Here is a 22,751-nt window from a genome sequence, read left to right on the forward strand (position 1 = left end):
AACAAAAGAAAGATAATGACAAATTCCAATAAGCTCTCTTGAACATGCACTTTTCTGACGGTCCCTAACTTCAGCTCATCATAATTTCATCTACTGTCAAGTCACATAGGTTGCAGTCTTCAGCACTGAATGATGAGGCAAAAAAAATTACACCTGAGTACAAAAAGTCAAACTTTACCCTGCACTGAATAACAAATCTGGAGAAAACTGATCAAGTCAGTGAGGATGAATCCCACTGAGTATTGGCACCAGTAGGTGTATTTCATGTACAACCAATCCATTTGAATCAAACAGCAGAGCCTCTGATTTCTCAAAATAAATAAATTCATAACAATAAAAACCCAAAGATCTTTTTATTTGTAGCAAACAGAAGAGCTTTTTCATCCAGATTCTGAGAAGACTCTATGACATCTCTGGAAATACATTCAGAAAAACAGTGTTGTTAAATGACCTTCTGGGCTTTTTAGTCAGACTTGCAGAACAGCTCCAGGGATGACAATGTTTGGCTGTCATTTGGTTGGTCAGCCAGCTGCTTCAGTCCAGACTAAAATATCTCAACAGAAACTGGATTGATTGCCATGGAATGTTATACACACATTCATGGTCCCAAGAGGAGGGATCATAATGACTTCAGTGATCCTCTGACCTTTGCTGCAACACCACCTGCAGGTCAAAGTTTTCCCTTATCCTGTGAAATATGTCAACATCTACACAATGGATTCTATAAAACTTTTGTTGAAACACTCTTGGTTCCCATAGGATGAATCCAAACGACTTTGATGATGCCTTAACTTTTCATCCAATGCCACAATCAGGTCAAAACTCTAATTAGTCCAATACTTTGTCTTATGACCAAAAATCTCCAAAACTATAGAGATTCCCATCAGCCTCAACTTTATTTTGAGTTCATTGCTAATTAGCAAATGTTAGCTTTATACACATTATACCTGGTGATCATCAGCATTGTCATTGTGAAGGTGTTAGCAATCTGACATTAGCATTTAGCTTGAAGCATCACTGTGGCTGAGTAGAGCCTCACAGGGCTGCTGGCACAGCTGTAGACTCTTAGTCTTGTTCAAAGATCGCTGGATATTTACCTTTTGGAAACTTTGCTTTGCTCTAAATATAATGATAATATGTGAGAAGCATAATCTGGGGCGAGCTGTCTGATTATTTAATTTAAATAAAACCAACCACACCTCTGTGTTTTTAGCCTTATCATGAAAATTCCTTCTGATTTGGCTACTAGCAGTTTATTTTCACACCATACAGACAGCAATCACTTGGATTACTCTGATTTAAAAGGAAAAGTCTGAATCTGAGGATTGTGAGCCAAGAACTGCTCTTATAAAGAGCACCATTTTTTGTACCATTATGATCACATTTATGGACCTTTATGATTCTGATAAGAAGAATAATGAAGTTCATCATTATTTGTGTCAATTTCAAGTGTTATTGGTTGAAGAGCGTATAAAGTGTTCAGCTTAAAAAAAATATCCCACCTCTTAAAGCTGTGTTCATCCATCTAATGATCAGACATAACAAACCATGTTGAAACAGTAGGTTTGTCTGTGGAGTCCTCCCTTCAGAGGTTTATTTAGGCCTAGCAGTGTGGACCCCAGCCCATAATCCTCCTGCAGACACACCTGTAGAGCAGAGTATAAAGACCCTGGACTGCACTGAGTCAAACATCAAGCGTCAAGGAGTCTCTCCACAGCAGCTCCACAGCCTCCACTGACCCTGAAGATGAGTCCCTCTGCCAGCCTGCTGCTGCTGCTCCTGCTTGGCCTCTCTCAGGCTCATCCTCTCCAGGAGGAAGGAAGCAAACAAGTCCCAGACACTGTCGACATCACCACCAGGATCCTGACCTCTAACAACGCCACCAATGAGATCCTGCTGGAAGGAGACCTGCTTGCTCCCAGAACCAGAAATGCCATGATGTGCTGGTCCCAGAGCTGCCTGTGGAGGAAAGCCTCCAACGGCTTGGTGATGATCCCCTTCACTATGAGCAGTGAGTTCACCAGCTGGGAGAGGCAGACGATTGAATACGCCATGCAGTCCTTCCACAGCAGTACCTGCATCCGCTTCGTCCCCCGTCAGAACGAGTACGACTACATCAGCATCGAGAACAGAGCCGGATGTTTCTCCTCTCTGGGCAGAGAGGGAGGCGGACAGGTGCTCTCTCTCAACAGGCAGGGCTGCCTCTACCACGGCATCATCCAGCACGAGATCAACCACGCTCTGGGCTTCCAGCACGAGCAGACCAGGAGCGACCGCGACTACTACGTCAGGATCAACTGGGAGAACATCGACCCGCAGATGGCCTACAACTTCTACAAGCAGAACACCAACAACCTCAACACCCCGTACGACTACTCCTCCATCATGCACTACGGAAGAACAGCCTTCTCCATCCAGTACGGGATGGACTCCATCACCCCCATCCCTGACCCCAACGTCCAGATTGGCCAGAGGGAGGGCATGTCCTACTGGGACATCATGAGGATCAACATGCTTTATGGCTGCTAACAACAACGCTGATGCCACATGCAACAAATTCACACTTTTCTTCCAAGTTTTCAGTAATTAATGAAAATGCATTACAAGTATTAGATATTAATGCTAACAATATTCACACTTTTCTGTCTTTCTGTTTTCCTGTAATTAATTTAAAGCTGCTATAATCTATGGAACCAATGGTAAAGATTACAGTCCCTTTACCTCAGTCTTTCAAATGGCAAGAAAACAGAATACAGGGGCTCCAGTGTGACTCAATAGTGTGTAATAAAGATAAAGCAACATGACTGATGTGGTTTCATTATTTATTTATTTATTTTTATCTATCAGTGTTCATACCTGCAACAATTTTAAATATTCAGAAATTAGCACAAACATGCAATCATTTTGTGCTAAATGCAAGTTTTAACAACCCCAGAGCCAGGATTATGTTTTTGGGAACATAATCGTCAGATGCAAAAACATAGGTCAGTTTAAAGCACACTTCTATTTTAGACACATTAGCTTTGACAATGAATTTTTCACGACCGTAATAAAATTACAGGATGTGACACGCACTGTATATTTACTATACCTAAACATTTCGGAGATATTTCATACAGTTAAATGACTGTTAAAAAGGAGCACTGGGCTACAGCACTGGTCCCAGATGATCTGTAGCTAAAGGTTTTGTTTGCAACTCTGGAGAACACGCAAGTTATTACAATTTCTCTAATGGGTGAAACACACATAGTTGTCCAAAGGTCAGATCAGTGTAAGAACAAGGCTCTCTGATAGTGTAACATGTCCAGGCTAAATGAACAGGACCTTTTAATGGACTCTACCATGAAGTGACGTCTTTAGATGTTTTGTATTATATGTTTAACAGTGATCTCTGCCCTTCATTTTTTCAACAGTTCTTTAAGTGTAACTAGAAAACATCTTGAATCCACATCAGCAACTTGCCATTGAGGAAATATCCAAATTACAAGTAGGCACATTACAGGCCATGAATGAGGCAAAGTGGTAAATGCAGCTACAAAAATCACAATTATAAGAATCCAGATGGGTAAAATTAGAAACTGTGGATACATTACAGATAGCTGTTACTGTAGTATGACTGAGGTGTACCATGTTGGAAATAAAGCTCTTTATACTGTATACTACGGTGGCAGAGAAAGGCCACGCAAATGCAAACGTCGCAACACAAATGCAAAAGCCTCACAATGGAAGTTAAGTCACACTTTACTTTCTGGCTACGAAGTAGAAGAGGAGAAGAAGTAAGTGAAACCTTCTTCAGAAACTTACAATTGTTGCTGTCATTATGTGATTGTCACAAATGAACAATGCTAATAATTAATATTTTAATATTTATGTACTCTGCCGTCTAACTTTGGACTACTATGAAGCTTAATTATAAGTATCTGAAGACGGTTTCACTTACTTCTCCTCCTCTTACACTTCGTATCCAGAAGGTAACAACTTTTTTTTTTTTTGAGGTTTTTGTATTTGTGTTGTGGCTTTTCCGTTTGTGTTCCGGCTTTTGCGTTTGTGTTGTGGTCAGTGGTGGTTCTACATTGAATTACTCCCTTGGAGAGAGACCCCCACCCCCACCTCCACCTTTTTGCACAAACAGCCATGTTTTATTTTAACAATATTTATATTATAACAATCTCCAACTCCAATATTGCCAAAACAATTTAAAAATTAAAGTTATCAGAAATTAATTAAATATACTCTACATACATATAAGTCACAAATGACCTTCTGGGCTTTTTAGTCAGACTTGCAGAACGGCTCCAGGAATGGCAATGTTGGTCTGTCATTTGGTTGGTCAGCCAGCTGCTTCAGTCCAGACTAAAATATCTCAAAAGAAACTGGATTGATTGCCATGGAATTTTATACACACATTCATGGTCCCAAGAGGAGGGATCATAATGACTTTAGTGATCCCCTGACCTTTGCTGTAACACCACCTGCAGGTCAAAGTTTTCCCTTACTCTGTGAAATATGTCAACATCTACACAATGGATTGGATAAATCTTTTGTTGAAACACTCTTGGTTCCCATAGGATGAATCCAAACGACTTTGATGGTGCCTTAACTTTTCATCCAGTGCCTAGCTTGAAGCATCACTGTGACTGAGTAGAGCCTCACAGGGCTGCTGGCACAGCTGTAGACTCTTAGTCTTGTTCAAAGATCGCTTACCTTTTGGAAACTTTGCTTTGCTCTAAATATAATGATAATATGTGAGAAGCATAATCTGGGACGAGCTGTCTGATTATTTAATTCACATGAAACCAACCACACCTAGGTGTTTTTAGCCACTATATTGTTTCCTATTTGGCAAATATCATGAAAAGTCCTTCTGATTTGGCTACTAGCAGTTTATTTTCACACCATACATACAGCAATCACTTGGATTACTCTGATATCAAACGAGAAGTCTGAATCTGAGGATTGTGAGCCAAGAACTGCTCTTATAAAGAGCACCATTTTTTGTACCAGTATGATCACATTTATGGACCTTTATGATTCTGATAAGAAGAATAATGAAGTTCATCATTATTTGTGTCAATTTCAAGTGTTATTGGTTGAAGAGCATATAAAGTGTTCAGCTTAAAAAAAATATATCCCACCTCTTAAAGCCGTGTTCATCCATCTAATGATCAGACATAACAAACCATGTTGAAACAGTAGGTTTGTCTGTGGAGTCCTCCCTTCAGAGGTTTATTTAGGCCTAGCAGTGTGGACCCCAGCCCATAATCCTCCTGCAGACACACCTGTAGAGCAGAGTATAAAGACCCTGGACTGCACTGAGTCAAACATCAAGCTTCAAGGAGTCTCTCCACAACAGCTCCACAGCCTCCACTGACCCTGAAGATGAGTCCCTCTGCCAGCCTGCTACTGCTGCTCCTGCTTGGCCTCTCTCAGGCTCATCCTCTCCAGGAGGAAGGAAGCAAACAAGTCCCAGACGCTGTCGACATCACCACCAGGATCCTGACCTCTAACAATGCCACCAATGAGATCCTGCTGGAAGGAGACCTGCTTGCTCCCAGAACCAGAAATGCCATGATGTGCTGGTCCCAGAGCTGCCTGTGGAGGAAAGCCTCCAACGGCTTGGTGATGATCCCCTTCACCATGAGCAGTGAGTTCACCAGCTGGGAGAGGCAGACGATCGAATACGCCATGCAGTCCTTCCACAGCAGTACCTGCATCCGTTTCGTCCCACGTCAGAATGAGTACGACTACATCAGCATCGAGAACAGAGCTGGATGTTTCTCCTCTCTGGGCAGAGAGGGAGGCGGACAGGTGCTCTCTCTCAACAGGCAGGGCTGCCTCTACCACGGCATCATCCAGCACGAGATCAACCACGCTCTGGGCTTCCAGCACGAGCAGACCAGGAGCGACCGTGACTACTACGTCAGGATCAACTGGGAGAACATCGACCCGCAGATGGCCTACAACTTCTACAAGCAGAACACCAACAACCTCAACACCCCCTACGACTACTCCTCCATCATGCACTATGGAAGAACAGCCTTCTCCATCCAGTACGGGATGGACTCCATCACCCCCATCCCCGACCCCAATGTCCAGATCGGCCAGAGGGAGGGCATGTCCTACTGGGACATCATGAGGATCAACATGCTCTATGGCTGCTAACAACAACGCTGATGCCACATGCAACAAATTCACACTTTTTTCTGTTTCTTTGTTTTCCTGTAATTAATTTAAAGCTGCTATAATCTATGGAACCAATGGTAAAGATTACAGTCCCTTTACCTCAGTCTTTCAAATGGCAAGAAAACAGAATACAGGGGCTCCAGTGTGACTGAAATGCCTGTAATAAAGATAAAGCAACATGACTGATGTGGTTTCAATATTTTTTTTATCCATACGCGTACACTTTCAACGATTTTACACACTGACACATAAGCACAAACATGCAATCACTGAGCAGTGTGTGCATAGCTCCATGAATCCTGGCTAGTAACTGACTATTCAATTGGGGGAATAACGCAAAACTTCCCTTGCTATATGCCGTATGTGTCTGAAACTGTGATGAAAATAGAGTTGGTTTGAAGTGTCCATGAACAAAAGAAAGATAATGACAAATTCCAATAAGCTCTCTTGAACATGCACTTTTCTGACGGTCCCTAACTTCAGCTCATCATAATTTCATCTACTGTCAAGTCACATAGGTTGCAGTCTTCAGCACTGAATGATGAGGCAAAAAAAATTACACCTGAGTACAAAAAGTCAAACTTTACCCTGCACTGAATAACAAATCTGGAGAAAACTGATCAAGTCAGTGAGGATGAATCCCACTGAGTATTGGCACCAGTAGGTGTATTTCATGTACAACCAATCCATTTGAATCAAACAGCAGAGCCTCTGATTTCTCAAAATAAATAAATTCATAACAATAAAAACCCAAAGATCTTTTTATTTGTAGCAAACAGAAGAGCTTTTTCATCCAGATTCTGAGAAGACTCTATGACATCTCTGGAAATACATTCAGAAAAACAGTGTTGTTAAATGACCTTCTGGGCTTTTTAGTCAGACTTGCAGAACAGCTCCAGGGATGACAATGTTTGGCTGTCATTTGGTTGGTCAGCCAGCTGCTTCAGTCCAGACTAAAATATCTCAACAGAAACTGGATTGATTGCCATGGAATGTTATACACACATTCATGGTCCCAAGAGGAGGGATCATAATGACTTCAGTGATCCTCTGACCTTTGCTGCAACACCACCTGCAGGTCAAAGTTTTCCCTTATCCTGTGAAATATGTCAACATCTACACAATGGATTCTATAAAACTTTTGTTGAAACACTCTTGGTTCCCATAGGATGAATCCAAACGACTTTGATGATGCCTTAACTTTTCATCCAATGCCACAATCAGGTCAAAACTCTAATTAGTCCAATACTTTGTCTTATGACCAAAAATCTCCAAAACTATAGAGATTCCCATCAGCCTCAACTTTATTTTGAGTTCATTGCTAATTAGCAAATGTTAGCTTTATACACATTATACCTGGTGATCATCAGCATTGTCATTGTGAAGGTGTTAGCAATCTGACATTAGCATTTAGCTTGAAGCATCACTGTGGCTGAGTAGAGCCTCACAGGGCTGCTGGCACAGCTGTAGACTCTTAGTCTTGTTCAAAGATTGCTGGATATTTACCTTTTGGAAACTTTGCTTTGCTCTAAATATAATGATAATATGTGAGAGGCATAATCTGGGGCGAGCTGTCTGATTATTTAATTTAAATAAAACCAACCACACCTCTGTGTTTTTAGCCTTATCATGAAAATTCCTTCTGATTTGGCTACTAGCAGTTTATTTTCACACCATACAGACAGCAATCACTTGGATTACTCTGATTTAAAAGGAAAAGTCTGAATCTGAGGATTGTGAGCCAAGAACTGCTCTTATAAAGAGCACCATTTTTTGTACCATTATGATCACATTTATGGACCTTTATGATTCTGATAAGAAGAATAATGAAGTTCATTATTATTTGTGTCAATTTCATGTGTTATTGGTTGAAGAGCGTATAAAGTGTTCAGCTTTAAAAAATATCCCACCTCTTAAAGCTGTGTTCATCCATCTAATGATCAGACATAACAAACCATGTTGAAACAGTAGGTTTGTCTGTGGAGTCCTCCCTTCAGAGGTTTATTTAGGCCTAGCAGTGTGGACCCCAGCCCATAATCCTCCTGCAGACACACCTGTAGAACAGAGTATAAAGACCCTGGACTGCACTGAGTCAAACATCAAGCTTCAAGGAGTCTCTCCACAGCCTCCACTGACCCTGAAGATGAGTCCCTCTGCCAGCCTGCTGCTGCTGCTCCTGCTTGGCCTCTCTCAGGCTCATCCTCTCCAGGAGGAAGGAAGCAAACAAGTCCCAGACACTGTCGACATCACCACCAGGATCCTGACCTCTAACAATGCCACCAATGAGATCCTGCTGGAAGGAGACCTGCTTGCTCCCAGAACCAGAAATGCCATGATGTGCTGGTCCCAGAGCTGCCTGTGGAGGAAAGCCTCCAACGGCTTGGTGATGATCCCCTTCACCATGAGCAGTGAGTTCACCAGCTGGGAGAGGCAGACGATCGAATACGCCATGCAGTCCTTCCACAGCAGTACCTGCATCCGTTTCGTCCCACGTCAGAATGAGTACGACTACATCAGCATCGAGAACAGAGCTGGATGTTTCTCCTCTCTGGGCAGAGAGGGAGGCGGACAGGTGCTCTCTCTCAACAGGCAGGGCTGCCTCTACCACGGCATCATCCAGCACGAGATCAACCATGCTCTGGGCTTCCAGCACGAGCAGACCAGGAGCGACCGTGACTACTACGTCAGGATCAACTGGGAGAACATCGACCCGCAGATGGCCTACAACTTCTACAAGCAGAACACCAACAACCTCAACACCCCCTACGACTACTCCTCCATCATGCACTATGGAAGAACAGCCTTCTCCATCCAGTACGGGATGGACTCCATCACCCCCATCCCCGACCCCAATGTCCAGATCGGCCAGAGGGAGGGCATGTCCTACTGGGACATCATGAGGATCAACATGCTCTATGGCTGCTAACAACAACGCTGATGCCACATGCAACAAATTCACACTTTTTTCTGTTTCTTTGTTTTCCTGTAATTAATTTAAAGCTGCTATAATCTATGGAACCAATGGTAAAGATTACAGTCCCTTTACCTCAGTCTTTCAAATGGCAAGAAAACAGAATACAGGGGCTCCAGTGTGACTGAAATGCCTGTAATAAAGATAAAGCAACATGACTGATGTGGTTTCGATATTTTTTTTATCCATACGCGTACACTTTCAACGATTTTACACACTGACACATAAGCACAAACATGCAATCACTGAGCAGTGTGTGCATAGCTCCATGAATCCTGGCTAGTAACTGACTATTCAATTGGGGGAATAACGCAAAACTTCCCTTGCTATATGCCGTATGTGTCTGAAACTGTGATGAAAATAGAGTTGGTTTGAAGTGTCCATGAACAAAAGAAAGATAATGACAAATTCCAATAAGCTCTCTTGAACATGCACTTTTCTGACGGTCCCTAACTTCAGCTCATCATAATTTCATCTACTGTCAAGTCACATAGGTTGCAGTCTTCAGCACTGAATGATGAGGCAAAAAAAATTACACCTGAGTACAAAAAGTCAAACTTTACCCTGCACTGAATAACAAATCTGGAGAAAACTGATCAAGTCAGTGAGGATGAATCCCACTGAGTATTGGCACCAGTAGGTGTATTTCATGTACAACCAATCCATTTGAATCAAACAGCAGAGCCTCTGATTTCTCAAAATAAATAAATTCATAACAATAAAAACCCAAAGATCTTTTTATTTGTAGCAAACAGAAGAGCTTTTTCATCCAGATTCTGAGAAGACTCTATGACATCTCTGGAAATACATTCAGAAAAACAGTGTTGTTAAATGACCTTCTGGGCTTTTTAGTCAGACTTGCAGAACAGCTCCAGGGATGACAATGTTTGGCTGTCATTTGGTTGGTCAGCCAGCTGCTTCAGTCCAGACTAAAATATCTCAACAGAAACTGGATTGATTGCCATGGAATGTTATACACACATTCATGGTCCCAAGAGGAGGGATCATAATGACTTTAGTGATCCTCTGACCTTTGCTGCAACACCACCTGCAGGTCAAAGTTTTCCCTTATCCTGTGAAATATGTCAACATCTACACAATGGATTCTATAAAACTTTTGTTGAAACACTCTTGGTTCCCATAGGATGAATCCAAACGACTTTGATGATGCCTTAACTTTTCATCCAATGCCACAATCAGGTCAAAACTCTAATTAGTCCAATACTTTGTCTTATGACCAAAAATCTCCAAAACTATAGAGATTCCCATCAGCCTCAACTTTATTTTGAGTTCATTGCTAATTAGCAAATGTTAGCTTTATACACATTATACCTGGTGATCATCAGCATTGTCATTGTGAAGGTGTTAGCAATCTGACATTAGCATTTAGCTTGAAGCATCACTGTGGCTGAGTAGAGCCTCACAGGGCTGCTGGCACAGCTGTAGACTCTTAGTCTTGTTCAAAGATCGCTGGATATTTACCTTTTGGAAACTTTGCTTTGCTCTAAATATAATGATAATATGTGAGAAGCATAATCTGGGGCGAGCTGTCTGATTATTTAATTTAAATAAAACCAACCACACCTCTGTGTTTTTAGCCTTATCATGAAAATTCCTTCTGATTTGGCTACTAGCAGTTTATTTTCACACCATACAGACAGCAATCACTTGGATTACTCTGATTTAAAAGGAAAAGTCTGAATCTGAGGATTGTGAGCCAAGAACTGCTCTTATAAAGAGCACCATTTTTTGTACCATTATGATCACATTTATGGACCTTTATGATTCTGATAAGAAGAATAATGAAGTTCATCATTATTTGTGTCAATTTCAAGTGTTATTGGTTGAAGAGCGTATAAAGTGTTCAGCTTAAAAAAAATATCCCACCTCTTAAAGCTGTGTTCATCCATCTAATGATCAGACATAACAAACCATGTTGAAACAGTAGGTTTGTCTGTGGAGTCCTCCCTTCAGAGGTTTATTTAGGCCTAGCAGTGTGGACCCCAGCCCATAATCCTCCTGCAGACACACCTGTAGAGCAGAGTATAAAGACCCTGGACTGCACTGAGTCAAACATCAAGCTTCAAGGAGTCTCTCCACAACAGCTCCACAGCCTCCACTGACCCTGAAGATGAGTCCCTCTGCCAGCCTGCTACTGCTGCTCCTGCTTGGCCTCTCTCAGGCTCATCCTCTCCAGGAGGAAGGAAGCAAACAAGTCCCAGACGCTGTCGACATCACCACCAGGATCCTGACCTCTAACAATGCCACCAATGAGATCCTGCTGGAAGGAGACCTGCTTGCTCCCAGAACCAGAAATGCCATGATGTGCTGGTCCCAGAGCTGCCTGTGGAGGAAAGCCTCCAACGGCTTGGTGATGATCCCCTTCACCATGAGCAGTGAGTTCACCAGCTGGGAGAGGCAGACGATCGAATACGCCATGCAGTCCTTCCACAGCAGTACCTGCATCCGTTTCGTCCCACGTCAGAATGAGTACGACTACATCAGCATCGAGAACAGAGCTGGATGTTTCTCCTCTCTGGGCAGAGAGGGAGGCGGACAGGTGCTCTCTCTCAACAGGCAGGGCTGCCTCTACCACGGCATCATCCAGCACGAGATCAACCACGCTCTGGGCTTCCAGCACGAGCAGACCAGGAGCGACCGTGACTACTACGTCAGGATCAACTGGGAGAACATCGACCCGCAGATGGCCTACAACTTCTACAAGCAGAACACCAACAACCTCAACACCCCCTACGACTACTCCTCCATCATGCACTATGGAAGAACAGCCTTCTCCATCCAGTACGGGATGGACTCCATCACCCCCATCCCCGACCCCAATGTCCAGATCGGCCAGAGGGAGGGCATGTCCTACTGGGACATCATGAGGATCAACATGCTCTATGGCTGCTAACAACAACGCTGATGCCACATGCAACAAATTCACACTTTTTTCTGTTTCTTTGTTTTCCTGTAATTAATTTAAAGCTGCTATAATCTATGGAACCAATGGTAAAGATTACAGTCCCTTTACCTCAGTCTTTCAAATGGCAAGAAAACAGAATACAGGGGCTCCAGTGTGACTGAAATGCCTGTAATAAAGATAAAGCAACATGACTGATGTGGTTTCGATATTTTTTTTATCCATACGCGTACACTTTCAACGATTTTACACACTGACACATAAGCACAAACATGCAATCACTGAGCAGTGTGTGCATAGCTCCATGAATCCTGGCTAGTAACTGACTATTCAATTGGGGGAATAACGCAAAACTTCCCTTGCTATATGCCGTATGTGTCTGAAACTGTGATGAAAATAGAGTTGGTTTGAAGTGTCCATGAACAAAAGAAAGATAATGACAAATTCCAATAAGCTCTCTTGAACATGCACTTTTCTGACGGTCCCTAACTTCAGCTCATCATAATTTCATCTACTGTCAAGTCACATAGGTTGCAGTCTTCAGCACTGAATGATGAGGCAAAAAAAATTACACCTGAGTACAAAAAGTCAAACTTTACCCTGCACTGAATAACAAATCTGGAGAAAACTGATCAAGTCAGTGAGGATGAATCCCACTGAGTATTGGCACCAGTAGGTGTATTTCATGTACAACCAATCCATTTGAATCAAACAGCAGAGCCTCTGATTTCTCAAAATAAATAAATTCATAACAATAAAAACCCAAAGATCTTTTTATTTGTAGCAAACAGAAGAGCTTTTTCATCCAGATTCTGAGAAGACTCTATGACATCTCTGGAAATACATTCAGAAAAACAGTGTTGTTAAATGACCTTCTGGGCTTTTTAGTCAGACTTGCAGAACAGCTCCAGGGATGACAATGTTTGGCTGTCATTTGGTTGGTCAGCCAGCTGCTTCAGTCCAGACTAAAATATCTCAACAGAAACTGGATTGATTGCCATGGAATGTTATACACACATTCATGGTCCCAAGAGGAGGGATCATAATGACTTCAGTGATCCTCTGACCTTTGCTGCAACACCACCTGCAGGTCAAAGTTTTCCCTTATCCTGTGAAATATGTCAACATCTACACAATGGATTCTATAAAACTTTTGTTGAAACACTCTTGGTTCCCATAGGATGAATCCAAACGACTTTGATGATGCCTTAACTTTTCATCCAATGCCACAATCAGGTCAAAACTCTAATTAGTCCAATACTTTGTCTTATGACCAAAAATCTCCAAAACTATAGAGATTCCCATCAGCCTCAACTTTATTTTGAGTTCATTGCTAATTAGCAAATGTTAGCTTTATACACATTATACCTGGTGATCATCAGCATTGTCATTGTGAAGGTGTTAGCAATCTGACATTAGCATTTAGCTTGAAGCATCACTGTGGCTGAGTAGAGCCTCACAGGGCTGCTGGCACAGCTGTAGACTCTTAGTCTTGTTCAAAGATTGCTGGATATTTACCTTTTGGAAACTTTGCTTTGCTCTAAATATAATGATAATATGTGAGAAGCATAATCTGGGGCGAGCTGTCTGATTATTTAATTTAAATAAAACCAACCACACCTCTGTGTTTTTAGCCTTATCATGAAAATTCCTTCTGATTTGGCTACTAGCAGTTTATTTTCACACCATACAGACAGCAATCACTTGGATTACTCTGATTTAAAAGGAAAAGTCTGAATCTGAGGATTGTGAGCCAAGAACTGCTCTTATAAAGAGCACCATTTTTTGTACCATTATGATCACATTTATGGACCTTTATGATTCTGATAAGAAGAATAATGAAGTTCATTATTATTTGTGTCAATTTCATGTGTTATTGGTTGAAGAGCGTATAAAGTGTTCAGCTTTAAAAAATATCCCACCTCTTAAAGCTGTGTTCATCCATCTAATGATCAGACATAACAAACCATGTTGAAACAGTAGGTTTGTCTGTGGAGTCCTCCCTTCAGAGGTTTATTTAGGCCTAGCAGTGTGGACCCCAGCCCATAATCCTCCTGCAGACACACCTGTAGAACAGAGTATAAAGACCCTGGACTGCACTGAGTCAAACATCAAGCTTCAAGGAGTCTCTCCACAGCCTCCACTGACCCTGAAGATGAGTCCCTCTGCCAGCCTGCTGCTGCTGCTCCTGCTTGGCCTCTCTCAGGCTCATCCTCTCCAGGAGGAAGGAAGCAAACAAGTCCCAGACACTGTCGACATCACCACCAGGATCCTGACCTCTAACAATGCCACCAATGAGATCCTGCTGGAAGGAGACCTGCTTGCTCCCAGAACCAGAAATGCCATGATGTGCTGGTCCCAGAGCTGCCTGTGGAGGAAAGCCTCCAACGGCTTGGTGATGATCCCCTTCACCATGAGCAGTGAGTTCACCAGCTGGGAGAGGCAGACGATCGAATACGCCATGCAGTCCTTCCACAGCAGTACCTGCATCCGTTTCGTCCCACGTCAGAATGAGTACGACTACATCAGCATCGAGAACAGAGCTGGATGTTTCTCCTCTCTGGGCAGAGAGGGAGGCGGACAGGTGCTCTCTCTCAACAGGCAGGGCTGCCTCTACCACGGCATCATCCAGCACGAGATCAACCATGCTCTGGGCTTCCAGCACGAGCAGACCAGGAGCGACCGTGACTACTACGTCAGGATCAACTGGGAGAACATCGACCCGCAGATGGCCTACAACTTCTACAAGCAGAACACCAACAACCTCAACACCCCCTACGACTACTCCTCCATCATGCACTATGGAAGAACAGCCTTCTCCATCCAGTACGGGATGGACTCCATCACCCCCATCCCCGACCCCAATGTCCAGATCGGCCAGAGGGAGGGCATGTCCTACTGGGACATCATGAGGATCAACATGCTCTATGGCTGCTAACAACAACGCTGATGCCACATGCAACAAATTCACACTTTTTTCTGTTTCTTTGTTTTCCTGTAATTAATTTAAAGCTGCTATAATCTATGGAACCAATGGTAAAGATTACAGTCCCTTTACCTCAGTCTTTCAAATGGCAAGAAAACAGAATACAGGGGCTCCAGTGTGACTGAAATGCCTGTAATAAAGATAAAGCAACATGACTGATGTGGTTTCGATATTTTTTTTATCCATACGCGTACACTTTCAACGATTTTACACACTGACACATAAGCACAAACATGCAATCACTGAGCAGTGTGTGCATAGCTCCATGAATCCTGGCTAGTAACTGACTATTCAATTGGGGGAATAACGCAAAACTTCCCTTGCTATATGCCGTATGTGTCTGAAACTGTGATGAAAATAGAGTTGGTTTGAAGTGTCCATGAACAAAAGAAAGATAATGACAAATTCCAATAAGCTCTCTTGAACATGCACTTTTCTGACGGTCCCTAACTTCAGCTCATCATAATTTCATCTACTGTCAAGTCACATAGGTTGCAGTCTTCAGCACTGAATGATGAGGCAAAAAAAATTACACCTGAGTACAAAAAGTCAAACTTTACCCTGCACTGAATAACAAATCTGGAGAAAACTGATCAAGTCAGTGAGGATGAATCCCACTGAGTATTGGCACCAGTAGGTGTATTTCATGTACAACCAATCCATTTGAATCAAACAGCAGAGCCTCTGATTTCTCAAAATAAATAAATTCATAACAATAAAAACCCAAAGATCTTTTTATTTGTAGCAAACAGAAGAGCTTTTTCATCCAGATTCTGAGAAGACTCTATGACATCTCTGGAAATACATTCAGAAAAACAGTGTTGTTAAATGACCTTCTGGGCTTTTTAGTCAGACTTGCAGAACAGCTCCAGGGATGACAATGTTTGGCTGTCATTTGGTTGGTCAGCCAGCTGCTTCAGTCCAGACTAAAATATCTCAACAGAAACTGGATTGATTGCCATGGAATGTTATACACACATTCATGGTCCCAAGAGGAGGGATCATAATGACTTTAGTGATCCTCTGACCTTTGCTGCAACACCACCTGCAGGTCAAAGTTTTCCCTTATCCTGTGAAATATGTCAACATCTACACAATGGATTCTATAAAACTTTTGTTGAAACACTCTTGGTTCCCATAGGATGAATCCAAACGACTTTGATGATGCCTTAACTTTTCATCCAATGCCACAATCAGGTCAAAACTCTAATTAGTCCAATACTTTGTCTTATGACCAAAAATCTCCAAAACTATAGAGATTCCCATCAGCCTCAACTTTATTTTGAGTTCATTGCTAATTAGCAAATGTTAGCTTTATACACATTATACCTGGTGATCATCAGCATTGTCATTGTGAAGGTGTTAGCAATCTGACATTAGCATTTAGCTTGAAGCATCACTGTGGCTGAGTAGAGCCTCACAGGGCTGCTGGCACAGCTGTAGACTCTTAGTCTTGTTCAAAGATCGCTGGATATTTACCTTTTGGAAACTTTGCTTTGCTCTAAATATAATGATAATATGTGAGAAGCATAATCTGGGGCGAGCTGTCTGATTATTTAATTTAAATAAAACCAACCACACCTCTGTGTTTTTAGCCTTATCATGAAAATTCCTTCTGATTTGGCTACTAGCAGTTTATTTTCACACCATACAGACAGCAATCACTTGGATTACTCTGATTTAAAAGGAAAAGTCTGAATCTGAGGATTGTGAGCCAAGAACTGCTCTTATAAAGAGCACCATTTTTTGTACCATTATGATCACATTTATGGACCTTTATGATTCTGATAAGAAGAATAATGAAGTTCATCATTATTTGTGTCAATTTCAAGTGTTATTGGTTGAAGAGCGTATAAAGTGTTCAGCTTAAAAAAAATATCCCACCTCTTAAAGCTGTGTTCATCCATCTAATGATCAGACATAACAAACCATGTTGAAACAGTAGGTTTGTCTGTGGAGTCCTCCCTTCAGAGGTTTATTTAGGCCTAGCAGTGTGGACCCCAGCCCATAATCCTCCTGCAGACACACCTGTAGAGCAGAGTATAAAGACCCTGGACTGCACTGAGTCAAACATCAAGCGTCAAGGAGTCTCTCCACAGCAGCTCCACAGCCTCCACTGACCCTGAAGATGAGTCCCTCTGCCAGCCTGCTGCTGCTGCTCCTGCTTGGCCTCTCTCAGGCTCATCCTCTCCAGGAGGAAGGAAGCAAACAAGTCCCAGACACTGTCGACATCACCACCAGGATCCTGACCTCTAACAACGCCACCAATGAGATCCTGCTGGAAGGAGACCTGCTTGCTCCCAGAACCAGAAATGCCATGATGTGCTGGTCCCAGAGCTGCCTGTGGAGGAAAGCCTCCAACGGCTTGGTGATGATCCCCTTCACTATGAGCAGTGAGTTCACCAGCTGGGAGAGGCAGACGATTGAATACGCCATGCAGTCCTTCCACAGCAGTACCTGCATCCGCTTCGTCCCCCGTCAGAACGAGTACGACTACATCAGCATCGAGAACAGAGCCGGATGTTTCTCCTCTCTGGGCAGAGAGGGAGGCGGACAGGTGCTCTCTCTCAACAGGCAGGGCTGCCTCTACCACGGCATCATCCAGCACGAGATCAACCACGCTCTGGGCTTCCAGCACGAGCAGACCAGGAGCGACCGCGACTACTACGTCAGGATCAACTGGGAGAACATCGACCCGCAGATGGCCTACAACTTCTACAAGCAGAACACCAACAACCTCAACACCCCCTACGACTACTCCTCCATCATGCACTATGGAAGAACAGCCTTCTCCATCCAGTACGGGATGGACTCCATCACCCCCATCCCCGACCCCAATGTCCAGATCGGCCAGAGGGAGGGCATGTCCTACTGGGACATCATGAGGATCAACATGCTCTATGGCTGCTAACAACAACGCTGATGCCACATGCAACAAATTCCCATTTTTCTTCCAGTTTTCAGTAATTAATTACAATGCAGTACAAGTATTAGATATTAACGCTAACAATGTCAGGTTCTAAACATGCAAATCTTGGCAGGGGCCAACAGAGCACAAGACAAATCTTCCAGCAGGCAACCGTGTAAACTACAGTAAAGTCACAGGAACACTGACACTCTCAGAGTGACATCTGAAGAGCCGGTCCTTTTTTTAGCTCCACAATGAAACAGGTGCTCAGACCCTATAGCCCAGTGGGGGTGTGATGTGAGTAGGTGGGTGAAAGCGTGGGGGGGTTCATCTGCTGTTTTTAACCAAGTGACAATCAATATCCTCTTTAAAGTTCTTATGAACATCACATGGTTTATGCTTATTTTGGTTTTGTTTTTTCTTGTTTTTCATTCTTGTACATTGGATGAACATTTTTTTTTTACCCTTTACCCCAGTGAGAGGCCACTTTTGCATGTTCATCCCATCTGTTTTCATCTTCCTGTGATATCTCTCACCTCGGCTGCCAGCCTGCCAACTATCTGTGCCATGAAATGAGAACATTTCCTACAGGCTCTGCAATGCATATGGAGGACCCTCCTCCAACACAAAGCAGACAGACAGAAAGCATCTTCGAACACTTTACTGTACAGCAAACAAATGCCCCTTACAAAAAAAAAAAAAAAATCTGTTGTTTATGGTTCTGTAGTACCAGTAAGATCAATAAACAATGTGCAAAAGCAAAATTCACGTTGAATAATGATTTTTGTTAATAACAATAAAATAAAGTAAAAATAAATAAAATAAAAGGAAACTGCCACAGCTACTGCAGCACCACTTTTATGATCAAGATACACTTTGTCTGGGATGTCTGATTGACCAGGATAACATGGATGTAAATCATCATGTGCTCTGTGAACATAAATAATTATGTGACTGACTGAAGACAGGTTATATTCAGAAATATAATTGTTCTCTCTTTCTCTTATATACTAAATCTCTTTGAATAGCAATAAATAAATAAATCACAGTAGAGGCCTGTGGTCATTATAATGCTTTACAAATGATAATTCTGTAGGAGAAGGATCTAATTAGCATGGCCCCTCCATTTTAGTTGTAGCATCTCTGGATCTGATAAGCTATGAAAATATCAATCCCTACATAGTTTGCTCATTTTATAGAGTGTTCTGTAGCGCCCTCTGGAGGTCAATAAAATGAATAACAATTAAGATTCAATTCAATCCAATCAGTTGTAGAGGAAATTCTCAAATACAAGTAAGAGTAACAACACCACAGTGGAAAAACACGCCAGTACAAGTAGAAGCTCAGCATTCAAAAATATACTTAGATAAAAGTACAAAGGTATTTTCCTCTAATGCACTTTTTTATTATTAAGTATTAACATTGGAGCTGGTGTTACTCATTGTGCATAATTATTAGTATAATATAAAGTATAACTACAATATTTTCTTACATTACATCATTACAAATGCCTTGGGTTGTTTTTACTAATGCATTAATGTATGGGAAGAATGTTAATATTGTAGTTTTTAATTTGGTGCTAATTCTAATTACTTTTTTATTTCACCCACAGCAGTGCACCATATTTTAGAGGTCAATCACAATGTATATGTTGTTTGTAAATTCTTAATCTGGCTAAATGGGTAGAAAAAAGTGCAATATTTAAAATGTAGATAAAGAGAGAAGAAGTTTGAAGTGCCATAAAATGGAATTACATTAGTAAATTACATGTACCTCAAAACTGTACATAAGCATGGTATGTGAGTAAATACGTAAAGTTACCTTTAAATTAAATTTAAAAAATGGATCATTTAAATAAAGTGTTGAGTGTGTAAATGTTTTTTTACAGTAATCCTCACATCAGACACTTAAAAAAACACAGTTATCAGTTTGTCAAATGTCAGGTATTAAACAGCCCAAGAGTTGAAAAATTTTACAGTGAAGAGTTCTCCATGTCTTGGAAACCTCACAGGCAGTTATTGCCTCTTCAGCACAGGTAAAAGTGTTCGTTGGTGTTTTGTTTTGGGGCAGTGTTGGTCTAAAGGTTAGAGAAGCAGACTTTTGAAAGAGCAGTGGTCCAATGGAGCTGGCTACAGATCAGACTGTGGTTGCACTGAGAAGCCCTCAGATATGAAAGCATGTAACTGTGTGAGTGTGAACAGGGCCTTCCTGAAAAAAAGAGAGCATTGCTCTCAACAAACCTTTCCTGGATTAAAAAAAAAAAAAAAAAGTTTCTCACTGGAAGAACCATGTAAGGTAAGAAAACACAGAGAAATGAGACCTCCCATATGATACTGAATTCTTAAGTATAGCTGCTTAAATGAATGTGTCACAGGTAGTTTGGCAAGAACTGGAGGAGAAGAAAATATTCACAAGTTATGACCAATTCAACAAAGAGCACTAATTAGGTAAACAAATTATGCAAACTACAAGTACTCCACACCTCCATAAAACAACCGTGCACTGAAGTACACTGAACAGAAAATATCAATTCAACTGCTGTATAACACTGACAGCACTGACATATAAAATCAACGGAGGTGCTTAGTTGTAACTAGGTTGAATCCACAGAGAGATGATTCATTTAACCAATATCATGAATTTATATAATCTCACAGGAAGCAAATGATAACAGCTGCGACATTTCTCAAGCTTCTGAGCTGAATCTTTTCTTGAACTTGCAGTCTCATTGATGGACAGGATCTGTCAGTCCACAGAAGTCTCTAGAGGAGAGACTATCACTATATTTACTAATATGACAACATGCTACACTGAGACTACAACATGTTTTTAAGTGTTGCACTGCGTTTGAACTTTGTGCCGCCAGATGGCAGCAAAGCACCTAATAGTCACAGTATGTCACTCTGACATGTCCGAGTACTGTATGTGCATGCTATCTCTGTATTGCATCAGCCTTTTACAGATGTCTGTGCTGTGGTTGTCATTTCATTATTATTTTGTGCTTGCATTGTTTTTAGTGCCTTTGTTCCTCTTCTTTGTTTACTACTATCTGCCTGTGCTTTGGCACAGTTCTCCCACTGAGGTCATTAAAGTTTCATTTTGCCTTGTCATATCCTGGCCTGGAGATGACAGGAGGTCACAAATTCAAATCCCCTGAAACACTGGGGGAGGAAATGAGAAACTCATCCCTCTCATCCCTCCACATATATTGTACTATATTTTAATGCCATATTATATAACATACTTATTGCCTTCACTGGTACAGAGGACTGGTTTTACAGCTATGGACTGGTTTTACTGGTTTACAGCTATGAGATGTCTCTGCAAACTGTCTCTGAAGGCATGCATGTTAAACACACAAAGCCAGTTTGCGTCCACGTTGTTACCAACATAAGGAGATGTCTCTACATCTGACTGTGAGCAGGTTGGATTTCTTGCTCAAGGACACCTAAATAGTTGCTGCGGGTGGGACAACAACATCCCCCATCCAGAAATTTAGGAAACATAACATTCCTTTCCTGACCTTTTGCATGTCAACCTCCATCTGAAAGTCTACATCTCCGCATCTGACGGGGACAAAAACCAGCCCCTAAAAACCAATTTCCCCCCTTTCACGCTTTTTCTTTGTGTTTTCAAAGTTGACATTTTGTGTTAGCATGGCGTGGTTTCTCCTTACTGAGGCATTTTCAAAGCTGTCTTTGATCCTACACAGCTCCTTCATCTATAGACAGAAATGAAACACTGATAAGCAAAATTCAAGGTGCAGAACTCACGACAGCCATATTGCATGTAGCTACTACCTTATCCACCTCATCCGCTTACATACATACCTGTCAGGAACATGTGTGCACACACACAGACACATACACACACTCACTGAGGCCCTTTTATTCTAAAAGCTAATACGTGCAATCCAATCTTGCCACTTATTTTACTTAAAATCCCCAGCAAACCATCCACTCTGATAGCACTCCATTGTTAACAAACAATATGGAATTAACATTTTGAATAAGGAAGTAATCCTACCGACAAATTGCCATGTTGACTTGCTTTTCTGAAATGGACAAACTACAAAGCGAATGTTTTTGACATTTTCAAGTCACTATGTAGGCATGTGTGTGTGTATGTGTACTTTAATCCAGTGCTCTTTTTTCCCAGTACTTTCAGTGAATATTACCCACTGTTATATGTTATTTGGTGTGAGCTTTGATGCATCAGTCATATCATAAATAGTCCCAGTCACCATTTTCATGTGTGGGGAAAAGAATCATCAAGCATGCAGTGTCTGTGTGGTTTAAAAGAAAACATCATGGTCTTGTTATATTAGGATCATAATTAACTGTTAAATGAATGATAGCTGGTGTTCCTGGGATCCTCTTAGAGAGTTCATCTGATGCTAAATATATTTATTTTCATTAGGTACAGTAGTTTCACGGGTAAGATCAAAGTGAGAAGATCATAATCATGTAAACATTATTCATCATTTCATAATTCAGTGTCTGTTTAAAACCTTTATCAGGCTTGTTTGTTGTTGACAAAATGGATAGTCGTGACTTGTTCCAGCTGAATGCTCTGTACTGTTAGTTTACTGTTTATTCCAGTTGTTCAGACAAAAAGGTGTGATTTCTAGAAGACAATTCATTTCTGAGAAATGTGAGCACATAAAATCTAAATTGAGCAGGCAGCCATAAGATGTATTTTAGCAATGTTCTGATCAGTGAATGTATCTGGGTTGGTTTTGGTCACAAGGCAAACTGTCAATTATTTATTCAGAATCCAG

The 22,751-nt window shown here is 41.6% G+C and overlaps 6 protein-coding genes across 6 annotated transcripts; all 6 read left to right on the forward strand.

The window, feature by feature from the left end:
* The first annotated feature begins 1,746 nt into the window (after positions 1-1,746).
* Positions 1,747-2,529, forward strand: LOC121178921 (high choriolytic enzyme 1-like). Its single transcript, XM_041033429.1, has one exon. The coding sequence runs from the start codon at positions 1,747-1,749 to the stop codon at positions 2,527-2,529; it is 783 nt and encodes a 260-aa protein (XP_040889363.1).
* A 2,850-nt stretch (positions 2,530-5,379) lies between these two features.
* Positions 5,380-6,162, forward strand: LOC121178879 (high choriolytic enzyme 1-like). The gene has a single exon (XM_041033320.1). The coding sequence runs from the start codon at positions 5,380-5,382 to the stop codon at positions 6,160-6,162; it is 783 nt and encodes a 260-aa protein (XP_040889254.1).
* A 2,164-nt stretch (positions 6,163-8,326) lies between these two features.
* Positions 8,327-9,109, forward strand: LOC121178883 (high choriolytic enzyme 1-like). The gene has a single exon (XM_041033350.1). The coding sequence runs from the start codon at positions 8,327-8,329 to the stop codon at positions 9,107-9,109; it is 783 nt and encodes a 260-aa protein (XP_040889284.1).
* Positions 9,110-11,285: 2,176 nt separating this feature from the next.
* Positions 11,286-12,068, forward strand: LOC121178880 (high choriolytic enzyme 1-like). The gene has a single exon (XM_041033336.1). The coding sequence runs from the start codon at positions 11,286-11,288 to the stop codon at positions 12,066-12,068; it is 783 nt and encodes a 260-aa protein (XP_040889270.1).
* Positions 12,069-14,232: 2,164 nt separating this feature from the next.
* Positions 14,233-15,015, forward strand: LOC121178911 (high choriolytic enzyme 1-like). Its single transcript, XM_041033404.1, has one exon. The coding sequence runs from the start codon at positions 14,233-14,235 to the stop codon at positions 15,013-15,015; it is 783 nt and encodes a 260-aa protein (XP_040889338.1).
* A 2,176-nt stretch (positions 15,016-17,191) lies between these two features.
* Positions 17,192-17,974, forward strand: LOC121178872 (high choriolytic enzyme 1-like). Its single transcript, XM_041033306.1, has one exon. It carries the CDS (start codon positions 17,192-17,194, stop codon positions 17,972-17,974), a length of 783 nt encoding a protein of 260 aa, XP_040889240.1.
* Positions 17,975-22,751: the final 4,777 nt, after the last annotated feature.

This window comes from Toxotes jaculatrix, chromosome 1 (genome assembly GCF_017976425.1).
Source record: "Toxotes jaculatrix isolate fToxJac2 chromosome 1, fToxJac2.pri, whole genome shotgun sequence".
Lineage (NCBI taxonomy): Eukaryota > Metazoa > Chordata > Actinopteri > Toxotidae > Toxotes > Toxotes jaculatrix.

Bases quoted from the DNA above. Each gene is read 5' to 3' on its own strand.
- LOC121178911 (XM_041033404.1), top strand. From the start codon at position 14,233: ATGAGTCCCTCTGCCAGCCTGCTGCTGCTGCTCCTGCTTGGCCTCTCT.
- LOC121178883 (XM_041033350.1), top strand. From the start codon at position 8,327: ATGAGTCCCTCTGCCAGCCTGCTGCTGCTGCTCCTGCTTGGCCTCTCT.
- LOC121178872 (XM_041033306.1), top strand. From the start codon at position 17,192: ATGAGTCCCTCTGCCAGCCTGCTGCTGCTGCTCCTGCTTGGCCTCTCT.
- LOC121178880 (XM_041033336.1), top strand. From the start codon at position 11,286: ATGAGTCCCTCTGCCAGCCTGCTACTGCTGCTCCTGCTTGGCCTCTCT.
- LOC121178879 (XM_041033320.1), top strand. From the start codon at position 5,380: ATGAGTCCCTCTGCCAGCCTGCTACTGCTGCTCCTGCTTGGCCTCTCT.
- LOC121178921 (XM_041033429.1), top strand. From the start codon at position 1,747: ATGAGTCCCTCTGCCAGCCTGCTGCTGCTGCTCCTGCTTGGCCTCTCT.